This window comes from Oryctolagus cuniculus, chromosome 15, assembly GCF_051225735.1.
Source record: "Oryctolagus cuniculus isolate XC-2025 breed Fujian yellow rabbit chromosome 15, ASM5122573v1, whole genome shotgun sequence".
Classification (NCBI taxonomy): Eukaryota; Metazoa; Chordata; class Mammalia; order Lagomorpha; family Leporidae; genus Oryctolagus; species Oryctolagus cuniculus.
In genome coordinates, this window is record NC_142881.1 from 60,278,131 (window position 1) to 60,297,356 (window position 19,226).

General features: G+C 40.8%; 1 protein-coding gene across 16 annotated transcripts in view; it reads left to right on the top strand.

Moving 5' to 3' along the window:
* TET1 (tet methylcytosine dioxygenase 1) overlaps positions 1 to 19,226 on the top strand; it is a 118,495-nt gene that overhangs the window by 90,519 nt on the left and 8,750 nt on the right. For 8 of the 16 annotated variants that reach the window (XM_089314951.1, XM_008270043.5, XM_089314952.1 and 5 more), the window contains 6 exons: positions 9,154 to 9,365; positions 11,803 to 11,953; positions 12,269 to 12,355; positions 14,381 to 14,470; positions 15,763 to 15,900; positions 16,332 to 16,659. In XM_089314951.1, coding sequence (XP_089171077.1) covers positions 9,154 to 9,365; positions 11,803 to 11,953; positions 12,269 to 12,355; positions 14,381 to 14,470; positions 15,763 to 15,900; positions 16,332 to 16,659 — 1,006 coding nt within the window. Of the gene's footprint in view, positions 1 to 9,153; positions 9,366 to 11,802; positions 11,955 to 12,213; positions 12,356 to 14,380; positions 14,471 to 15,762; positions 15,901 to 16,331; positions 16,660 to 19,226 lie in introns of those variants that run through there. The other 8 variants (XR_016222221.1, XM_089314953.1, XM_017348738.4 and 5 more) reach the window with 3 other exon arrangements.

Consider the following 19,226-nt stretch of genomic DNA (forward strand, 5'->3'; position numbering starts at 1 on the left):
CTGGGCCTCCCACACAGATGCTTTCCCAGGCCATAGCAGAGAGCTATGGAGCAGTGGTTCTCGACCCGGCACCCATATGGGATGCTGGCACTGCAGGCGGTGGCTTTACCACAGCACCGGTACCTGAAGGCCTTAGTTTTCTTAAATACAACAACATGCACAAATCTTCAGTGTACATATCAATGAATTTTTCACATGCAGAACTTTTCAATGTTGCCACCCGCTACAAAATGATTTAAAATACTCCAGCATACTAGAAGCCTTGTGGCCCTTGCCATTCCATGACTCCCGACATGTAAACCTTATTTTGACCACAGATTACTCTCGCCTTTTGCAGAATCTTCCTGCTATAGTCCCATAGTCTATTCTCTTGCTTCCATCGTCTCCTTTTACTCAACATTTATGAAACATGAATTTAATGGCTGAAGTCCAAACAGCCATCTGGAGCCGTGAAATGAGTTGACAATGGAAGACATGTATAGTATGGTGTGAAAAAATACAACAGCCTGAATTCATGTTGGTACTAGTAGCAGACTTATTTATAAACTAGAAGTGGGCAAGAGTTTTCTAATTTAGGTACAATACCGCTAAAGATATCTATAAAAAAAGAAGTTGACTACATTTTAAAAAATCTCAGTGGTAAAACTATTATAAACTGAAAAATATATCTGCAGATTTTATCACAAATTGCCAATTTTTTAAAAAAGCTACTATTGAGTCAAAGAATTATAATCCAATGGAAAACCTAATTGGAGAGCCTATTTTATTTATTTCTTCATGTCCATGCGATTAGATCATAACTCTTGGATTTCCCAGTCCTAGCCCAGGGCCTGAAAACTAATCAGTAAGCACGCTCTTTTGCTTATCTCGATATGCTGGTGGTGATGGTTTTGCACTAAAACTTACTCTTAGTAAATTTACTCTTAGAAATCTTAGTTGAGACTTGTTCCTGATGTATATAATAGGAAAGTATTAAATAATATGCTTTACTCAGTAAAAGATTGATAAATGCAAACTATTCTCAGGTTAAAGAAATCCATACTTAAGAAGACCTGAATTCTGAAAGATCCCACTTCAGGACTCTTTTCCCTTCTTCCCGCTTGAAATTCTTTTTTGTCAAATAGTTTCCATCTGTGGTTTGTTCAGTTCTCTGCTTGGGAACCTGTCGATATGGAGGGCTGACTGTAATTGTTTAGCATTTTCCATGAAACACATAACAGCAAAATTGCTTTCTTATTTCCTCTTGTGCAATATTTCTTTTCAGATTGAATAGACCATCTCAGCATATAGTAATGCATTTCTGGTTCTTTTCACAAATACAAAAATACTGCAGAGATAAGGAATGAAATAACATACTCCTGCTGAGTAGTTTAATGAAAATTTTTACAACTGTTAACAGCAATTCAATATTACATCTTGATAAAACCAAATATTAGTATTGTATGTCTAAGAAAAAAAGTAGGTTTCATTAGTGATTATGTATATTAGAGAAATCAATGTTCACCATATAGTCAGCACTCAGTAAATTTATTTTGAGTGAAAAAATGGAGCTTAAATAAAACCAAATTAGGGAACTGAATAATTTTGGTATATTAAAATAGTATTATGGTGGTTTTTATTAACTTTTCTAAGACATGGGGATCCTAGAATATTAGAATTAAGTCCATAGAAGTTCAGGTAGAGTTTAAATATTAGAACTAAGGAATTTAATAAGCATTCAACTGATGGAATACGTAGTTTGAAATTTACTTTTTTTTAAGACTTATTTATTTGAAAGAGAGAGGAGAGGAAGAGAGAGAGGTCTACCATCTGATGGTTCACTCCCGATTTGACTACAATGGCTGCAGCTGCGCTGATCCCATGTCAGGAGCCAGGAGCTTCTTCTGGGTCTTCCCATGCTCTTGCAGGGGCCCAAGGGCTTGGACCATCTTCCACTGCTTTCCCAGGCCAGAGCAGAGAGCTGGATCTGAAGTGGAGCAGCTGAATCTTGAACCGGTGCCCGTATGGGATGCTGATGCCGGCCTCCTAAATTTACTTTTAAACTTGCATTCTGTATCTCCATATGCTGACATTTGTTAGTGGTGTAAAATTCTGTTCCATATACTTTTTTTTTTTTTTTTTTTTTTTTTAAATTGAAAGGCAGAGATACAGAGAGAAAAGTAAAGAGAAAGAGATCTTCTATCTGCTGGTTCCTTCCCCAAATGGCCAGGGCTGGGCAAGGCTGAAGCCAGGAGCCAGAAGCTTCTTCCAGGTCTCCCACATCAGTGGCAGAGGCCCAGCTACTTGGGCCATATTCTGTTTTTCCCAAGCATCCTAGCAGGGAGCTGGATAAGTGGAGCAGCTTGAACCCGACCTGCACCCATGTGAGATGCCAGAACTTCAGGCCTCACTTTTTACTACACAGCACATCAGATCACTCCTTGGATGTTACTATTGTGACCTAAAAAAAGCTAGTGCACTTGGCTTCTTCTTTGGTGCCTATGTTTGTGTAATGGAAGATGACTTTTTTAATGTTCCGGTTATCAAATTAATACAAATGGAAAGAAATTGAAATATTTGGTAGGCAGAATTAGACAGAGAGGGAGACACAGACCTACCATCTGCTGATTCACTCTCGCAATGGCTGCAATGGCAAGCTAGACCAAAGCCAGGAGCCAGGAGCCTGGAGCTTCATCTGAGTCTCCCTCGTCAGTGCAGGGACCCGTGCATTTGCACCATCTGCTGCTGTTTTCCCAGCTGAATTAGCAGGGAGCTGGATAGGAAGAGGAACAGCCAGGACTCAAACTGGCACTCATGGGATGCTGGTGCTGCAGGAGACTCAGAACAAACTCCTTGGTCCTGGCTTTGGATTAGCTCAGTTCCGTCTGTTGCGGTCATTTGGTGACTGAACCAGTTCTTGCTCACTCTCTGTCTCTCTCTCTCTCTGTCTCTAACTCTACCTGTCTAATATACAAATAAAAAATCTTTTTTTTTTTTAAAGATTTTTTATTTGTATATTAGACAGGTAGAGTTAGAGACAGAGAGAGAGAGAGAGACAGAGAGAAAGGTCTTCCTTCCGTTGGTTCACCCCCAAGTGGCCGCTGCAGCGGGCACACTGCGCCGATCTAAAGCCAGGAGCCAGGTGCTTCCTCCTGGTCTCCCACATGGGTGCAGGCGGCCAAGCACTTGGGCCATCCTCCACTGCCTTCTCAGGCCACAGCAGAGAGCTGGACTGGAAGAGGAGCAACCAGGACTAGAACCTGGAGCCCGTATGGGATTCTGGTGCCGCAGACGGGGAATTAGCCAAGTGAGCCATGGCGCCGGCCCTCTTTCTCTCTATCAGTATCTCTGCCATTAAAATAAATAAATAAATCTGGCAATGTGATATAGCAATTTAAGCTACTAAGTGTAACCAATATGGGCATTGGTACAAATCCTGCCTGCTTGACTTCCAATCTTTCTCCATGCTAATGCGCCCAAGAAAGCAATAGTGCATCGCCAACTACTCAATCCCATGTAGGCAGCAGGAAAACAATTACTTGAGCCATCACTGCTGTGTCTGAGGGTTAAAACTGGCATGTAGCTGGAGTTAGGAGTAAAACTGGATATGAAACTCAGTGACACCCTAAGAGTTTTGTATGAATATGTTTGATCTTCTATTCACTTTGGATTATAAAGTCAAGTTCTGTTTTTTTTTTTTTTTCCTTTCTTTCATTGTTATGATCATAAAAGTATTTTTGATCTTGTAAGTTCTGTGAAGTTCTTTGGAGGATTAACCCTTTACAAATTTAATGTAATTTTCATGGTTAAGTAATTGAAACAGTTTAGTTATTGGCACAAGACTAAGTATATAGATACTCAGTCAATTTTTTTTAAGATTTATTTATTTGAGAGACAGAGTAACAGAAATGGGGAGGTTTCCCAATGGGTACAAGGGTCCTAGCATTTGGGCCATTTTGTTCCACTTTCCCAGGTACATTAGGTGTCGGTCAGATCTGCAGGTGGCAGCTTGAACGACTACACATCACTGACCCCAGTCTATTTATTTATTTAAGCAGAGGTAGAGAGAGAGAGAGGTCTTCCATTGGCTGCTTCACTCTCCAAATTGCTGGAGCTTGGCAGATCCAAAGTTAGGAGCCAGGAGCTTCTTCTGGAACTCCGTCATAACAGGGGCCCATGTCCTTGAACCATCTTTTCCTGCTTTCCTATGCCATAGCAGAGAGCTCAATCAGAAGTAGAGGAGCCAGGATCCAAACTGGTCACCCACGTGGGTGGCAGGGGACCAAGGGCTTGGACCATAGCAGAGAGCTGTGGCTCGAACTGGTACCTATATGGGATACTGGCACTGAAAGTGGATGCTTTACCTGCTGTGCCACAGTGCCGACCCGCACAATTTATTTTTTATCTAGAATTCCAATACAATTTCATGATAGTAAATGATACTAGGCAACATAAATGTCCAAATATGAAATGTAAAAATAGTTGCGAAAAGATAAATTGCATGCCAGCAGTATTAAAGTTTTGTGCTCATGAGATTATTATGAAAGAGGGGTTGGCACAGTGGTATAGCAGATAAAGCCACCGCCTGCAGTACCGGCAACCCATGTGGGCACCTGTTCAAGTCCCAGCTGCTCCACTTCTGATCCAGCTCTCTGCTATCCTCTGGGAAAGCAGTAAGAAGATGGCCCAAGTCCTTGAGCCCCTGCACCTTTGGTGGGAGAAATTATTTACAAATCATATATCTGATAAGAATCTTTCACACAGAACAAAAACAAAACCTCCCAAGTCAATTGAATATATTGACAATGCTAACTAAAAATAAACCAGGAGGGGGGGGGGGCAAAAAGTCATTGTAATCCATAAACTGTAATAATTTATATTTATTAAATAAAACTTAAAAAGAAAAAAATAACCAGGAAACAATTGCTCAATATCATTTGTGATCAAGGAATTGAACATCAAAATCACTATAAAATACTGCACATTCAGTTACCTAAAGTAACTGCATTGGAATGTTATTTAATATTTAGAAGAATGAAGGACTAATAAATACTACAGAATATATAAACATTATGGTATGTGAATGAAGTAGGCAAAAAGTCCTATACAGGTAGAAAGTAGACTAGTGGTTAACATGGCCTGTGAAATTGTAGAAATTTTCATGGTCTCCAGTTTGGAGCCTGCTAATGTGGGGATTCCTTTAGGGGGATGAGTATTTCTAATAATATGTTTTGGTCATACTAATGTAACTGTGAATATACTAAAATCAAGTGATGTGCCAATTATATCTCAATGATACTCTATTTTCAAAGGCCTTTCATTGAAAACATCTCTCTTTCTTCTTTCTTTCTTTCTTTCGTTCTTTCTTTCTTTCTTTAATTAGCTTCAAGGGATGTAGTAAGATCTTTTATTTTTTTGACAGACAGAGTGGACAGTGAGAGTGAGAAAGAGAGACAGAGAGAAAGGTCTTCCTTTTGCCGTTGGTTCACCCTCCAATGGCCGCCGCTGCAGCCGGCGCACCGCGCTGATCCGATGGCAGGAGCCAGGATCCAGGTGCTTTTCCTGGTCTCCCATGGGGTGCAGGGCCCAAGCACCTGGGCCATCCTCCACTTCACTCCCTGGCCACAGCAGAGAGCTGGCCTGGAAGAGGGGCAACCGGGACAGAATCCGGTGCCCCGAACGGGACTAGAACCTGGTGTGCCGGGGGCCGCAAGGCGGAGGATTAGCCTAGTGAGCCGCGGCGCCGGCCGAAAACATCTTTCCTTTCAGCATCATTCAGTTTGGGTCATACTTCAGCCCAGTAACTGAAATACTGTAAGAAGTTTAATAAGAAAGGATAAGCATGACTACCTGAGGGGCAGGCATGGGTGCCCCTGTGCCATGTTGAAGTGTCTCGGTTTGAGTCCCTAATCACAGCTCCTGGGAATGCACTTCCTGAAAGGCAACAGTTCGTGGATCTGGTGGTTTGGTCCTTGTCACTCATAGGGGAGATCTGGACTGCAATTTCAGCTGCTGGCTTGGTCCTGTCCTTGCTGCAGACCGTTGTGGGTATTTGAGTAATGAACCAGAGGAAAGGAGCTCCCTCCATCATCTTTGTGTCTCTAGAATAAATATTTAAAAATTACAGCACAGTGGTTGTGGACACCATTTGTGAGCACTTGCATACAGCATTAACCATCCGCATCAGCAATTTATAAAGCAGTACTTATGTGATTCATGAGAAAAAGTTTTTATTTTATGATGTATGGAACATTTTAAATCTGTTTCTGAAATGTCACATTTCATCTTATTAATTAAGTGTAAATTGTAGTATTTGGAATTTTCATAAAATGCAACCACACTGGGTTTTTGTGGTTTTTGACCATTCATTCAACAAATATTTGATGTGAGCCTCCTATGTGCCGAGTTCTGTCCCTGGAAGCCAACTATGCAGCAGTAAAGCAAACACACAGAATGGTTTCTCACATTTCTCAGATCCTAACTCAGCAACTATGGAAAATTAAGAAGCTTGCCACAAAGTCCTGAGCCAGAAAGTAACGAAGCAATTTCTGCTTTATGTGTTTTAGATTAAGGTAAACCTTTTATTAACCTAACCTATCCACAGAAGACTCCAGATTTTTTAATGTCATAAAGTTTTTACATAATAAGCAGACTTGGTTACACAGCATCCAATATTAATAGCACCTCAGGATCATTCCTCTGGTTCCCTTCCAGTTACAAGCTGCTTCCTAAAAAACCACTTCTGCCTTCCATCCTTCATCCTTTTTACATTGGCACAATGTTCTTTAGTTTCAGTTTCTCTACATTTTTCCAGAATTTTGTTTTTGATATCTTCATTTGAATGTAGAGTTCAAAGAGACAGAGAAGTTCATCTCCTAGTTCTTTCCTTTTTTTAAATTTTTTTAAAAATTTATTTATTTGAAAGAGTTACACAGAGAGAGAAGGAGAGGCAGAGAGGGAGGTATTCCCCAATTGGCCAGAGCTGAGCCAATCCAAAACCAGGAGACAGTAGCTTATTCCAGGTCTGCCACACAACACAGGTGCAGGGGCCCAAGGACTTGGGCCATCTTCTGTTTTCCCAGGCTATAGCAGAGAGCTGGATCGGAAGTAGAGAAGCTGGGACTTGAACTGGCACCCATATGGGATGCCAGTATTTCAGGTGGCTGCTTTACCTTATATACCAGTGTGCCAACCCTGAGCACACTCTATACCCATTAAAAAGCAACTCCTTTTTCTTTCCCAGCTTCTGGTAATCACCATTCTGCTTTTTGTTCTTTAAATCTGTTATACTTACTACAGTAGAGATTACAGTGGCCCATCCCATTTTGTTTAATGTCATTTGGATTCATCCCTGCTCTAGATGTGATAGAGTTTCCTTTCTTTGCAGGGTAAATTACATTCCATTGTACATTTTTGCTCCATTTTTTTGATCTATACATAATTTGTTGGACCTATGGTTTTGTTTCTTGGTCTTGAGTATTGTTTATAGTGCTGCCATGAGCATAACTTTGCAGGTAACTTAGCAGCTTTGTTTTATTTACCCTGGTTAACTATTAAGAAAAGGTACTAATGGATTGATCTGATCCTATTCATAATTTTGAAAAATTTTCATTTTATTTTTAATATGCAGTTTTAAAAATATTTATTTATTATGGCCAGTGTTTTGGCAAAGCTAAGACATGACACCGCCATTATCCCATTTGGGTGCCAGGTTGAGTCCCTTTTACTCCACTTCTTAAAAGCAGCAGTAGATGGACCAAGTGCTTGGGCTCACACCTATGTAGGAGACCTGGAGGAAGCTCCTGGCTCCTGGTTTCATTGTGGCCATTTGGGTTACAGAGAGAGAAGGATCAACAGAGAAATATCTATCTGCTCAGGCTCAAATGGCTACAATGGTCAGGGCTGATTCAAACTGAAGCCGGGAGCCAGGAGCTTCCTCCAGGTCACTCATGGGTGCAGGGGCCCAAGCAGTTGTGTCGTCCTCTGCTACTTTCCAGGCACGTTACCATGGAGATCAATCAGCAGTAGAGCATCTTGGAATCCCCATTGCAGGCCAGCTCTCATTTCCTATTCCAGTTGTATTATTTTACACCCCCATTAACACATTGCTAAATGGCTATTATTATGCATATTTTATTACTCTCATGTGTTTGCATATTCCCTTGGTTTTTTTGAAAGCAGAGCAAGATTGAGCTCTTCCATTCCTTTGGGGGACCGGGCACTATGGTATAATGGCTAAAGCCACTGGTCTGCAGTGCTGGCTTCCCATCCAGCTTTCTGCTATGGCCTGAGAGGACAGTGGGGGATGGCCCAAGTCCTTGGGCCCTGCACCCATGTGGGAGACCCAGGTGAAGCTCCTGGCTCCTGGCTTCAGGTCGGGATAGCTCTGGCCGTTGCGGCCAACTGAGGAATAATCAGCGGATGGAAGACCTCTCTCTCTCTCTGCTTCTCCTTCTCTCTCTGTGTAACTCTAACTTTCAAATAAATGAATAAATCTTAAAAAAAAAAAAAAAAAGAGCACTTGGAGAGAGCTAGCACATGAAGCACTCTGTCTCTATCTCTTTGCCTTTGTAATAAATAAAAGCAGTATTATTTTATTATTATTTAGTATTATTAATCATTCCCCTTGATTTAATTTTCTTTTTTTTTTTAATTAAGTTGAAAGAGTAAGAGGATTCATTCATTGCCTAAATGCCTTCAAGACTAGTTGTGGTAAGGCAGAAGCTAGAAACCCAATCCAGGTCTCCCATGTCCTGCGGCCTGTCTTCACGGGTGCACATTAGCTGGAAGCTGGAACAACTCATATATTCAAACCTAGGCACCTAAATATGGGATATTGGCCAGTCACACCTCAATTTTGTATTTAATGTGATTTCATGGTTCCTTTTATCTAGCTACTCTTATCATTTATGGAAGAGTAGAACAGTGCATTAAGGTTTCCACCGGATTCTCTGTTGTCATTTGTGCAAACTATAACACTGACATACAACACAGCCTGTTTTTTGCATATAAAACAGATCTCTGTTCTGCTCATTTTTCCCCCCGTGTTGACTCTAATGGAAGCAGCTAGTGGGAAGGTTCTGTTGCCCTCTGAGTTTCACCCCCTTGAGAACATACTTTATGTTTGAATGTAGGAAGTCGCATTTCAGAGATGAATGCATTCTGATTTTGCAGGTTTTGAGAAGAAGCAGTGAAGAGGAGAAAGTTCTGTGTTTGGTGCGGAAGCGTCCAGGCCACCACTGTTCCACAGCTGTGATCGTGGTGCTCATTATGATCTGGGAAGGCATTCCCCTGCCCATGGCTGACAGACTGTACTCGGAGCTCACAGAGAACCTCAGGTCATACAACGGCCATCCCACAGACCGAAGATGTACACTCAATGAAAAGTAATCACATTTCTTTTGTACTGCTTTACTTTTCAGATCTCTGTTATTGATGGTAAATTGTTAATTAACCACGTACTAAGGCATTTCCATGAGAGAAAGGATTTTAGGTGGCGGCTTCCTTGTAAGTTAGGGCTATGTTAAAATATTCTCGTTTCATTGCTTCTTGCTCTGGTAGCTGAAGCCACCCATTCCTACAGTCTGCAGGAAAAGGACTTTTGGGGCTAGCATAGTGGCGCAGTGGGTTAACACTTAGAAAGCATTTTTTGGGGGCCGGTGCTGTGGCGCAGTGGGTTAATGCCCTGACCTGAAGCACCAGCATCCCATATGGGTGCTGGTTTGAGACCCAGCTGCTCCACTTCCAATCCAGCTCTCTGCTATGGCCTGGGAATGCAGTAGAGGATGACCCAGGTCCTTGGGCCCCTGCACCCATGTGTGAGACCCGGAGGAAGCTCCTGGCTCCTGGCTTCAGATTGGCACAGCTCTGGTCATTGCACCATCTGGGGAGTGAACCATCAGCTGGAAGACCTCTTTCTCTGCCTCTCCTCTCTGTGTAACTCTGACTTTCAAATAAATAAATACATCTTAAAAGGGGAGGGGGGCTTTCACATAAAGCAAAGGTCTGTCCCTGGCGAGTGACCATTTTGCATTTCCTCTTTGCATTGTGACAGTTTCCCTGTAGTCTTGCCAGTGACCACAATGGAGAATTTGAATTTTTGACCATTAAGTAGTGAACTGGATTAGTGTCAATTTGACTCTCGTGAATACTTTTTTCATATGGTTGAGCCATTTGCGATTCCTCTTTCTTGGGCAAGACCGATCAATTAATTATTGTGAATGATTCTTTTAAAAGGATTACTCTTCATATTTTTTCTAGATATTTTGTGATATGATTTGCAAACACTTTATTAAGCTGTCTTTTTACTTCCCTATGCTTTCTTTTAGTACTTGTTTAAAACATAAATATCTGAAACATGTAATATGTTTGCCTTTCTTTTGGCTTAGACTTGAAATTGTGACCTGATTGTATAAAAACAATTGTGTATTTATATCTGACTCATCTCTGGAATTTGAATTATTTATCTGTTGAGACTATCTTTTTCTTTTTGAGAGGACATGAGAGACATATAGACCCACTGAAATAGAGAAAGATGGTTCACTCCCTAAATACCCACAACAACCATGGTTGAACAAGGCTAAAGTCAGGTTCAGAAATTCAGTCAAGGTTTCACCTGTGGGAAGAACAGCCAGGACAAGGGGCACTGACACTTCATTGACTTTTAAGGACAAATATAGTTATATAGCCAAACAAATGTATTTTACATTACACACACACACTATTATTATAGATTGGTCCACTTGAGAGCCAGACACATGTATTATGCCTTTTAAATAATACTTTAAACTGTAGTTAACCTTGAAAATCAGGATATTTTCTTATATAATACCATTATAATGATCAACAAATCCTAGTTGCAGTGGATTGGCCATGAAGGTACAATGTCATGAAGTTGATGGTAACTCCTCTTCTAATATACTCAATACATTTCAGTTGCCAGAGACACCCCCCCCCCCCTTTCCCAGGCCATAGCAAAGAGCTCAGTCAGAAGTGAAGTAGTCAGGGCTTGAACAGGTGCCCAAATGGGATGTAGGCACTGCAGGTGGCAATTTTGCCATGCTTTGCCCCAACAAAATATGGCATCTATGTTTGTTCGTGGCTTAACATTTTTATTGACTTACTTTTATTTTCTTTGAGAGAGAAATAGTTAAGATGTGTTATTTTCCAGTAGAGATTGGAATATAAATGCCCACAACAGCCAGGCCTGCAACCAGGACCCTCGAGCTATAAGCTGGTTTCCCAGGTGGCTCACATCTTTCTGCCCTGCATTATACACAGCAGTAAGAAGCTGCTTCCGGCCGGCGCCGCGACTCAACTGGCTAATCCTCCACCTAGCGGCACCAGCACACTGAGTTCTAGTCCTGGTCGGGGCGCCGGATTCTGTCCCGGTTGCCCCTCTTCCAGGCCAGCTCTCTGCTATGGACCAGGAGTGCAGTGGAGGATGGCCCAGGTGCTTGGGCCCTGCACCCCATGGGAGACCAGGAGAAGCACCTGGCTCCTGCCTTTGGATCAGCGCAGTGCGCTGGCCACGGTGGCCTTTAGAGGGTGAACCAACGGCAAAGGAAGACCTTTCTCTCTGTCTCTCTCTCTCACTGTCCACTCTGCTTGTCAAAAGAAAAAAAAAAAAAGAAAAGAAAAAAGCAGCTGCTTCCAAAGCAGAACTCAGACTTGAACCCAGGCACTCAGATTAGAGATGTGGGATCCCAAAGGATGTCATCAATGCTGTAATTTAGATAAATGTTAAGCCATTCACTAACCATTTGTACCTGAAATGTTTTGTGTGAGGCCTTGTCTTACTCCTTTGCAATTCCTGTCTCACAGTCGTACCTGTACTTGCCAAGGAATCGATCCTGAGACTTGTGGAGCCTCATTCTCTTTCGGCTGTTCCTGGAGTATGTATTTCAATGGGTGCAAATTCGGGCGAAGTCCTAGCCCCAGAAGATTTAGAATTGATCCCAGCTCTCCCTTACACGTAAGTGTCCTTTTTATGTGTGAGTGAGGCATTGAGGATTTAAGTACATTCCTTTAAAATTTTTAAACACTGAAAATGTAAATATGATTAAGTAGCATTAAAATAGTGAATATATATTTAAATAAAAATTCTAAATAACGTAGGTAAAGTCTTCCACTATCAACCCCAAATTTCAATTGTCCCTGGCTCCCTTCTATTGCTCCCCTACCCTAAAGGAAATCCTTGTTAAAGAGAACCTAGATTTTTATTCTCAACCAAAGTAGGAAAAAGCCATTTGCCAACACTTCCAAGACTCAGAAAGTTTACTACCCACAGACCTACTATGAAAGAATTACTAAACGACGTAATCGACAAAGAAGATATGTGAAACCGGAACCAATCTGTCCAATACACAAGGCCATGGTGAGCAACACAATTAGTCAAATTTCCTGTAAAGTTTAGTAATTAATTTTGTAATTAAAATAAATTCCATAGTCTTATAAACTTGTGGGAGGAGGTGGGGTACCCGTAGACACTAAGTATGGTCATATATGATGCTCTGTTTGGGGGAAAAGATTTACATAATTCTAACATTTGTGTTTTCAAACTTTGAGCAGTGACCAAGAACTTAAAAAATTTTCTTTTGTATTATGACCCACTATGTGAATACATGTACACAAATAAAACTTTCAGGAAATAGCATTTAGTCTTATTTCATTTTAGAGAACTATTATAAAAGGTTTTTAAAATATTTTTATTTTGATGTTCTCACAAAAATGTGCATTTTATATGGAAAATTTTTCAAATGATAGAGAATTTATCTTTTTGAACTGCTTATGCAATCCATTCATAAATTGTCAGAGGGAGGTATAAAAATCACTAACATGCAGTATAAAGAAATAAGACAGCAGGAATTAATCTAACTATACAAATAATGCAATTATTATAACATTTGAAAAGGTTCAAATTATAAATAACAATCCCTTTGATTTCAGAAAGGGAACTGTCTTTGCAGACAGTTTTAAAAACCTATAAAATTATTACTATTAGTTTTAACAAGATGACTAGTTAGAAGTCTATCTTGTTAAATATCATTATCTTAAATATCTAGCAGTGGTAAACATTTAAAGATATAACATTTTTAAAAACCTTCCATTAATATCAAATTCTGTGAGTTACCTAAGTAAAAGTCTAAACAAAGTCTTATTTGACCTTTAGGTACGAAACTGTGACCCTTTGCTAATACCCCAAATGATCATAAAGAACAGAACACTTGATACTGTGATGTCAGTTCTCCCTTAAAATGAACCAGTTTTCTTACTCCATATTATATGATGGATATATGTGTCAGTATAAAAACACGTTTGTAATATCAACATGCCTAGCAGATTTTCATCCTTTTAACAACAGCACTGTAAAGTGGTTAATGAGTGTAAGATGAGTTTTTGCTTATGGTTGTTATTAATCACAGGAAGATGCTTGGCTCATTCCAGGAACTGTCAGAGACCAGTGTGGCTGAAGCTCAGCAGGCGAGGGAGAGTTTAGTGCTTGCTGTACCTTCTAAGCCATGTCATGAATTTTGGAAGACAATGGAAGGGTTTTGAGGAGAGGGACATTGATACCTTTGTCCTTTCATGAGATGTCTAGATGCTCTTTGAATAATGGCCTGGAGAGTGGATTTAGCCAAGTGAGCCGTGGCACCCGCATAGATGTTTTGTAATCAGACAGAAGAATTTTTGTAGTTTGAATAATGAGGCTAAGATTAGAAAATAATACCAACAGACAACAATACAAGTTGTACTTAATTTGTTTCTATTTGGTTAAGTTGTTTTAAACATTACACACATTTAAACAAGATTTCAGGATGATATATGTCTCACTCTGGACCCTGTTGACATAATTTTCTCAGAGAATTAGCATGCATTCCTCAGGTGAACTGATCTGACTGGAGCTTACACATAATCCAAAACCATCCGCTTGGTGGTCCCCTCTTTGTTGTGCCTCTTGGTCTCGTTCATTTGACTTAGTTAGTTCTCACCATTCATTCACTGAGTCTCTAACTGAACTGCAGCATAATCATTTCAGGAAAACTTTTTTACAACTGTTCTTCCAAAACCTCCCTTTACTCCCTTCTGCATTTCTCCTTGTCATTGCTGACCTTTGGGATACTCCATCATGATGACAATTTCCTTAGAAGAAGTGTCACGACTCTGTTATCAGTAGCAATCCTGGCTGTTGGTATGCTGTTGATGCCCCTCAGAGTCCTATCATACAGTCTTCATTTTCTTGCCATTCTGGTGTAGAAAGGAGAACACTGGGTTGATATAGCCTATTTCACATTTGTTGTACAATAACCACTGGTCAGCAGTGTTGTGTAATCCAATTTAACACCTTAAACTCTTTATATGTCATTATAAAATAATCTATATGGACTATCTTTTCCTATAGGAAAAAAACCTTGAAGATAATTTGCAAAGTTTGGCTACAGAATTAGCTCCAATTTATAAGCAGTATGCTCCTGTTGCTTACCAAAATCAGGTATGTTTTTTACACTTATTCATAGCATTTTCAGAATAAGATAATCTTTATTGATGCTGAAAGGGCGTTTGACAAGATCTCATATTTTTTCAGATGAAAACATTTTTCAAAAAATTATGTATAGATGGGAGCTACCTTCTGTTGAAGAGAAGGTACAAAAAATTGACCAGTAACATAACAATTGATCATGATAAGCTTTTCTCCTAAGATTTGGATGTCTACTCTCACCATTGTGCTGGAGGTTCTGGCAGGGCCATTACAATCATAAAAGTAGTCTGGGCTGAAACCCATTAATGCCACTTGGAAGAACTGCATACCATATTGGAATCCCACTCACATGGGATACCATGATGGAGTTCTTGGTACCTGTCTTTGGCCTGGCCCAGCCCTTGCTGTTGCCACCATTTGGGAAACAGATAGAATATCCAGTAGATATCTCTACTGGATCTCTGTATGTGCCTCTTTTTCTGTTATTCTGCCATTCAAGAACATGAGGAGACAAGGTATAGTTTGTAAGGAAATACTTCCAAATCATAGCAAAGCAAAATATGTTATGAACAGAGGTCTATTTTTAACTATTTAATACAATACATATAATATGTTCTATTAAATTCCAATTTCACATGAAAAACCAGGTTATAAAATCATTGTTATGGTTCATAAGTGCATGTATATTTAGAAATCTGCATGTATGGTTAATGCAGTTTTACTTGCCTTCATTTCTAATAACCTTATTTAGGTTCCAATGCTTGTTTATTCATCACCCACATACGTTAGTATCCTCTCTGGTATTCCAAGGCTCTTTATCTCAAATGTCGCTCAACTCTACAATGATAGCACTTTACAATCCAGATAATCCGGGACCTTCAATTTGTGATTAATTTAACTGCTTTGCCAGTAATTAATTTTCATGTTTTTCTGAAGTTTTTTTTTTTTTTTTTTTGAAAGTCATTGTTACACAGAGAAGGAGATGCTGAGAGACAGAGGGAAGTCCTCCACTTGCTGGTTCACTCCCCAGTTGGCTGCACCAGCTGGAGCTGCTCCAGGAACCAGGGCTTTCTTCCTGGTCTCCCATGTGGGTGCAGGGGCCCAAGCACTTGGGCCATCTTCTACTGCTTTCCCAGGCCATAGCAGAGAGCTGGATCAGAAGTAGAGTAACGGGGCCTGAACTGGCTCAGATTAGGGGTGCTGGCACTTTAGATAATGGCTTTACCCGCTTCACTACAGAGCCGGCACCCTGAAGGTAATACTTTTTGTCTTCTAACACTGTGTCTGACACTTTGTCTTTACAGGTAGAATATGAACATGTTGCCCGAGAATGTCGGCTTGGCAGAAAAGAAGGTCGTCCTTTCTCTGGAGTCACCGCCTGCTTAGACTTCTGTGCCCATTCCCACAGGGACATCCACAACATGAACAATGGAAGCACTGTGGTATGTCCATGGGCAGCTTCTGTTTGTAACTACTTCCTCACAATGCATGCACAAACAGAATCTTAGATACAAATATAAGATCTAACAACATTTCACAGATAATATGTACTCTATGAAAAAACTGTACCTGGATTTTAAATTTTGCACTGAAATAAAATTTCAATTTCTGTGAATTTCCCTTTTCCACAAACTTGATGGAAATGTTCTCTTTTTAAAATTATGTCATACCTGGCTGTTGCCATTTGTAGAGTGAGACAATGCATGCAAGACCTCTTTCTCTCTCACTCTGCCTTTGAAATTAATATATTTTTTGGAAAAGAAAATCGAATTTCTGTTCCCTCTCACACTGGGATGTAGGCATATAATGAAGATAGGGCTAACTGATATTTGTGCAGGACTTCAGTTTCCCACTTTCTTTTCTCTTCTATCAGGTTTGTACTTTAACTCGAGAAGATAACCGTTCACTGGGTGTCGTTCCTCAAGATGAGCAGCTCCACGTCCTTCCCCTTTATAAACTTGCAGATACCGATGAGTTTGGCTCCAAGGAAGGCATGGAGCGCAAGATCAAATCTGGGGCCATCGAAGTTCTCACGCCGCGCCGCAAACGAAGAACCTGTTTCACCCAGCCCGTTCCTCGCTCGGGGAAGAAGAGGGCAGCCATGATGACGGAGGTTCTGGAGCGGAAGGTTAGGGCCGTGGAGAAGAAGCCTGTGCCTCGCGGCAAGCGGAAGAATAACTCGTCGGCGGCAACCCACAACGGTAAGACTTGGTCCCTGCCAGTTTTTGGTGAACGCTGTGGAACCTGTCCGTTGTCTTGGCACACCTTTCATTGAAAGAAGGGGTTGCACCTTGCTTTTTCTCTCCTATATCTTTGCTGATGCCTCGGGGATTAAGCATTATGAAAAGAAAAATTGCGGGGTAGATTATACATTTTTATGGAATCTACATTTGTCTGTATTCTTATGGTGTGTTAGAATATTGAATATATTTCTAAATGGGTTTTAAAACTAAAAGCCAACAAAAAGTGAACTTCCTAATAGTAATTTTCTCCAATTTTTTATCTCATTTAAAATAAACAGATGTATTTATTTATTTGAAACACGGGGTGGCAAAGAGAGAGGCAGAGTTCTTCCCATCTGCTGGTCTACATCTCAAATGGCTACAACAGTCAGGGTGAGGCAGGCCAAAGTCAGGATCCTGAACCTCCAACTGGGTCTCACACGTGGGTAATAGGCTTCCAAGGCTTTTTATTGGGGAGCTAGATCCAGCAGAGTAGCTGGGACTAAAACCAGAACTCCATATGGGATGCAACATCCCAGGAAGTGGCTTAACCCACTCTTCGGGAACACTAGGCCTTTTCTTGTCTTATTTTTGAAGGAATTATCATCTTTGTCTTTGTGAATCCCCCATCTAGTTTGAAGACCTGGTGATTCTTGGCATAGATGAAATGATATCTTTGTGAAGGGCTTCCTTGACCATTGTAAACATCAATTTAAGTAGTCAACAAATATTACTCAATGTCACTTTAAGCTGGTTGTATGGGAATACTTATCTGAAAGTGATGGGGCATAGTGTTTAGAAAGGATTTCATTTGCGTATGGTAGTCAAAGAAGGATTCAGTGAGTGGAGGTTTGGAGAAATAACATAGCAGGTGAAGCAATAGCAGGTGCAATGTTGCAGAGGCCAAAATACACCGATTGCTTGAAGAAAGCCAACAGGACAGCATGACCAGAGCAGAATGGGAAAGCAGAACAGCAGGAGCTAAGAAGAGAGAAGTTCAAGTTTGTCTGCGACATTCATCCTAGGCTGTGTAGAACTTGGCCTATGTTGTGAGTGAGGGGAAGGTTACTCAAGGTTTCAAAGCAGAGGAAAACTCTGATTTGCTTCAAATGTAGCTCTCCAGTAGCTGGGCTGAGTCACAAATAAAAAGGGCCAGAGGATAGAAAAGTCTTGGGACCCTGTAGAATCTATGCTCATAGAGAATATTGGACTAGATTGGCTAGTGAAAATGTGAGAAATGCCTCGTTCCAGATGTGTTCCTGAATCAACAGGATTTTGGACAGACTAAAAATGGAGTATAAAGCAAAAATTATTATGTTTTCACCCCGAATTTTTGGCCTAAGGAAATGGAAAGGGTACAGTAAGGGTAAGTTTAGACAAACAGGTGGGGCAGGAGTGGGTTGAGAAGATCAGTATTCAAGAAGTGTGTGTGTGGTGGTGGCAGATGGGCAGTTACATAAGAAATTCTGACAGAACGTATAACTTGGAAATCAACCACATAGGTTGTATTTAATGCCAAGAACCTTAAACATATAGTAAAGAAATAGAGTTCAAGAGCTTCATTGGGTCAATTCCCAAATGCCCACAATTGCCCCAGCCAACATGGCCTTTGCCAGAATCTACAAACTCCATTCTGGTCTTCCAACTGTTGGAGTCATCACTACTGCGCACCCACACTGCGCATTAGCGGAAGCTGGAATTGGGAGCTGTAGCTGGGTCTCGACCTCGGCACTGATTATGGGATTAAGGTTTCCTATTCAGCAGCATAACCAACCACTGGGTTTTAAAGCCACAGCCTTCAGCAACAAAATCCATATGGACATCGATTTGTGTCCTTGCTGCTCTACTTCCCATCCAGCTCCCTGCTAATGCACCTGGGAATACACAGGATCATTGCAGCCATTTTGGGAGTAAACCAGTTGATGGAGGACCTTTCTCTCTGTCTTTCCTCTCTGTAATTCTGGCTCTTAAATAAATAAATAAATGTCAAATAAGTAAAGATGCATTTATATAGAAGGGGAGAGAGAGAGACAAGCAAGCTTCCGTCCAATGGTTCACTCCCCAAATTGCTGCTGCAGCCAGGTCTCCCATGTGGGTACAGGGGCCCAAGGATTTGGGTCATCATACTGTGCTTTTTAGCTTCATTTGCTCCAAAGTGGAGCAGCCCTTGCCCATAGAGATACCAGCACTGCAGGTGGCTTCTTAACACCGTCAGCCTCAGCACTAGCACCAATGAATATATGCTATTTTTAAATTTATGTTCTCTTCAATATCAGCCATCTCAGACCTCCTCCTTGCATTAATGTTGTTTTTATTCATTGTAAAAATGAAAGTATTGAACTATTTATAATAGTTCCTGACCTATTGCAGATACTAGTTTGCTCTATGGGATGTGGGCATCCCATGTGGCATCTTAAGCATGATATCCACTGTCTGCCTCCCTGCTTTTCTTTGATACCATCCCTAGCTCTGCCATGCCAGGTGTTCCAGACTCAGCCGTATCTCTAGGGAGCTACAGGCGTTTCTACTGCTTTTCAAACTTAGAA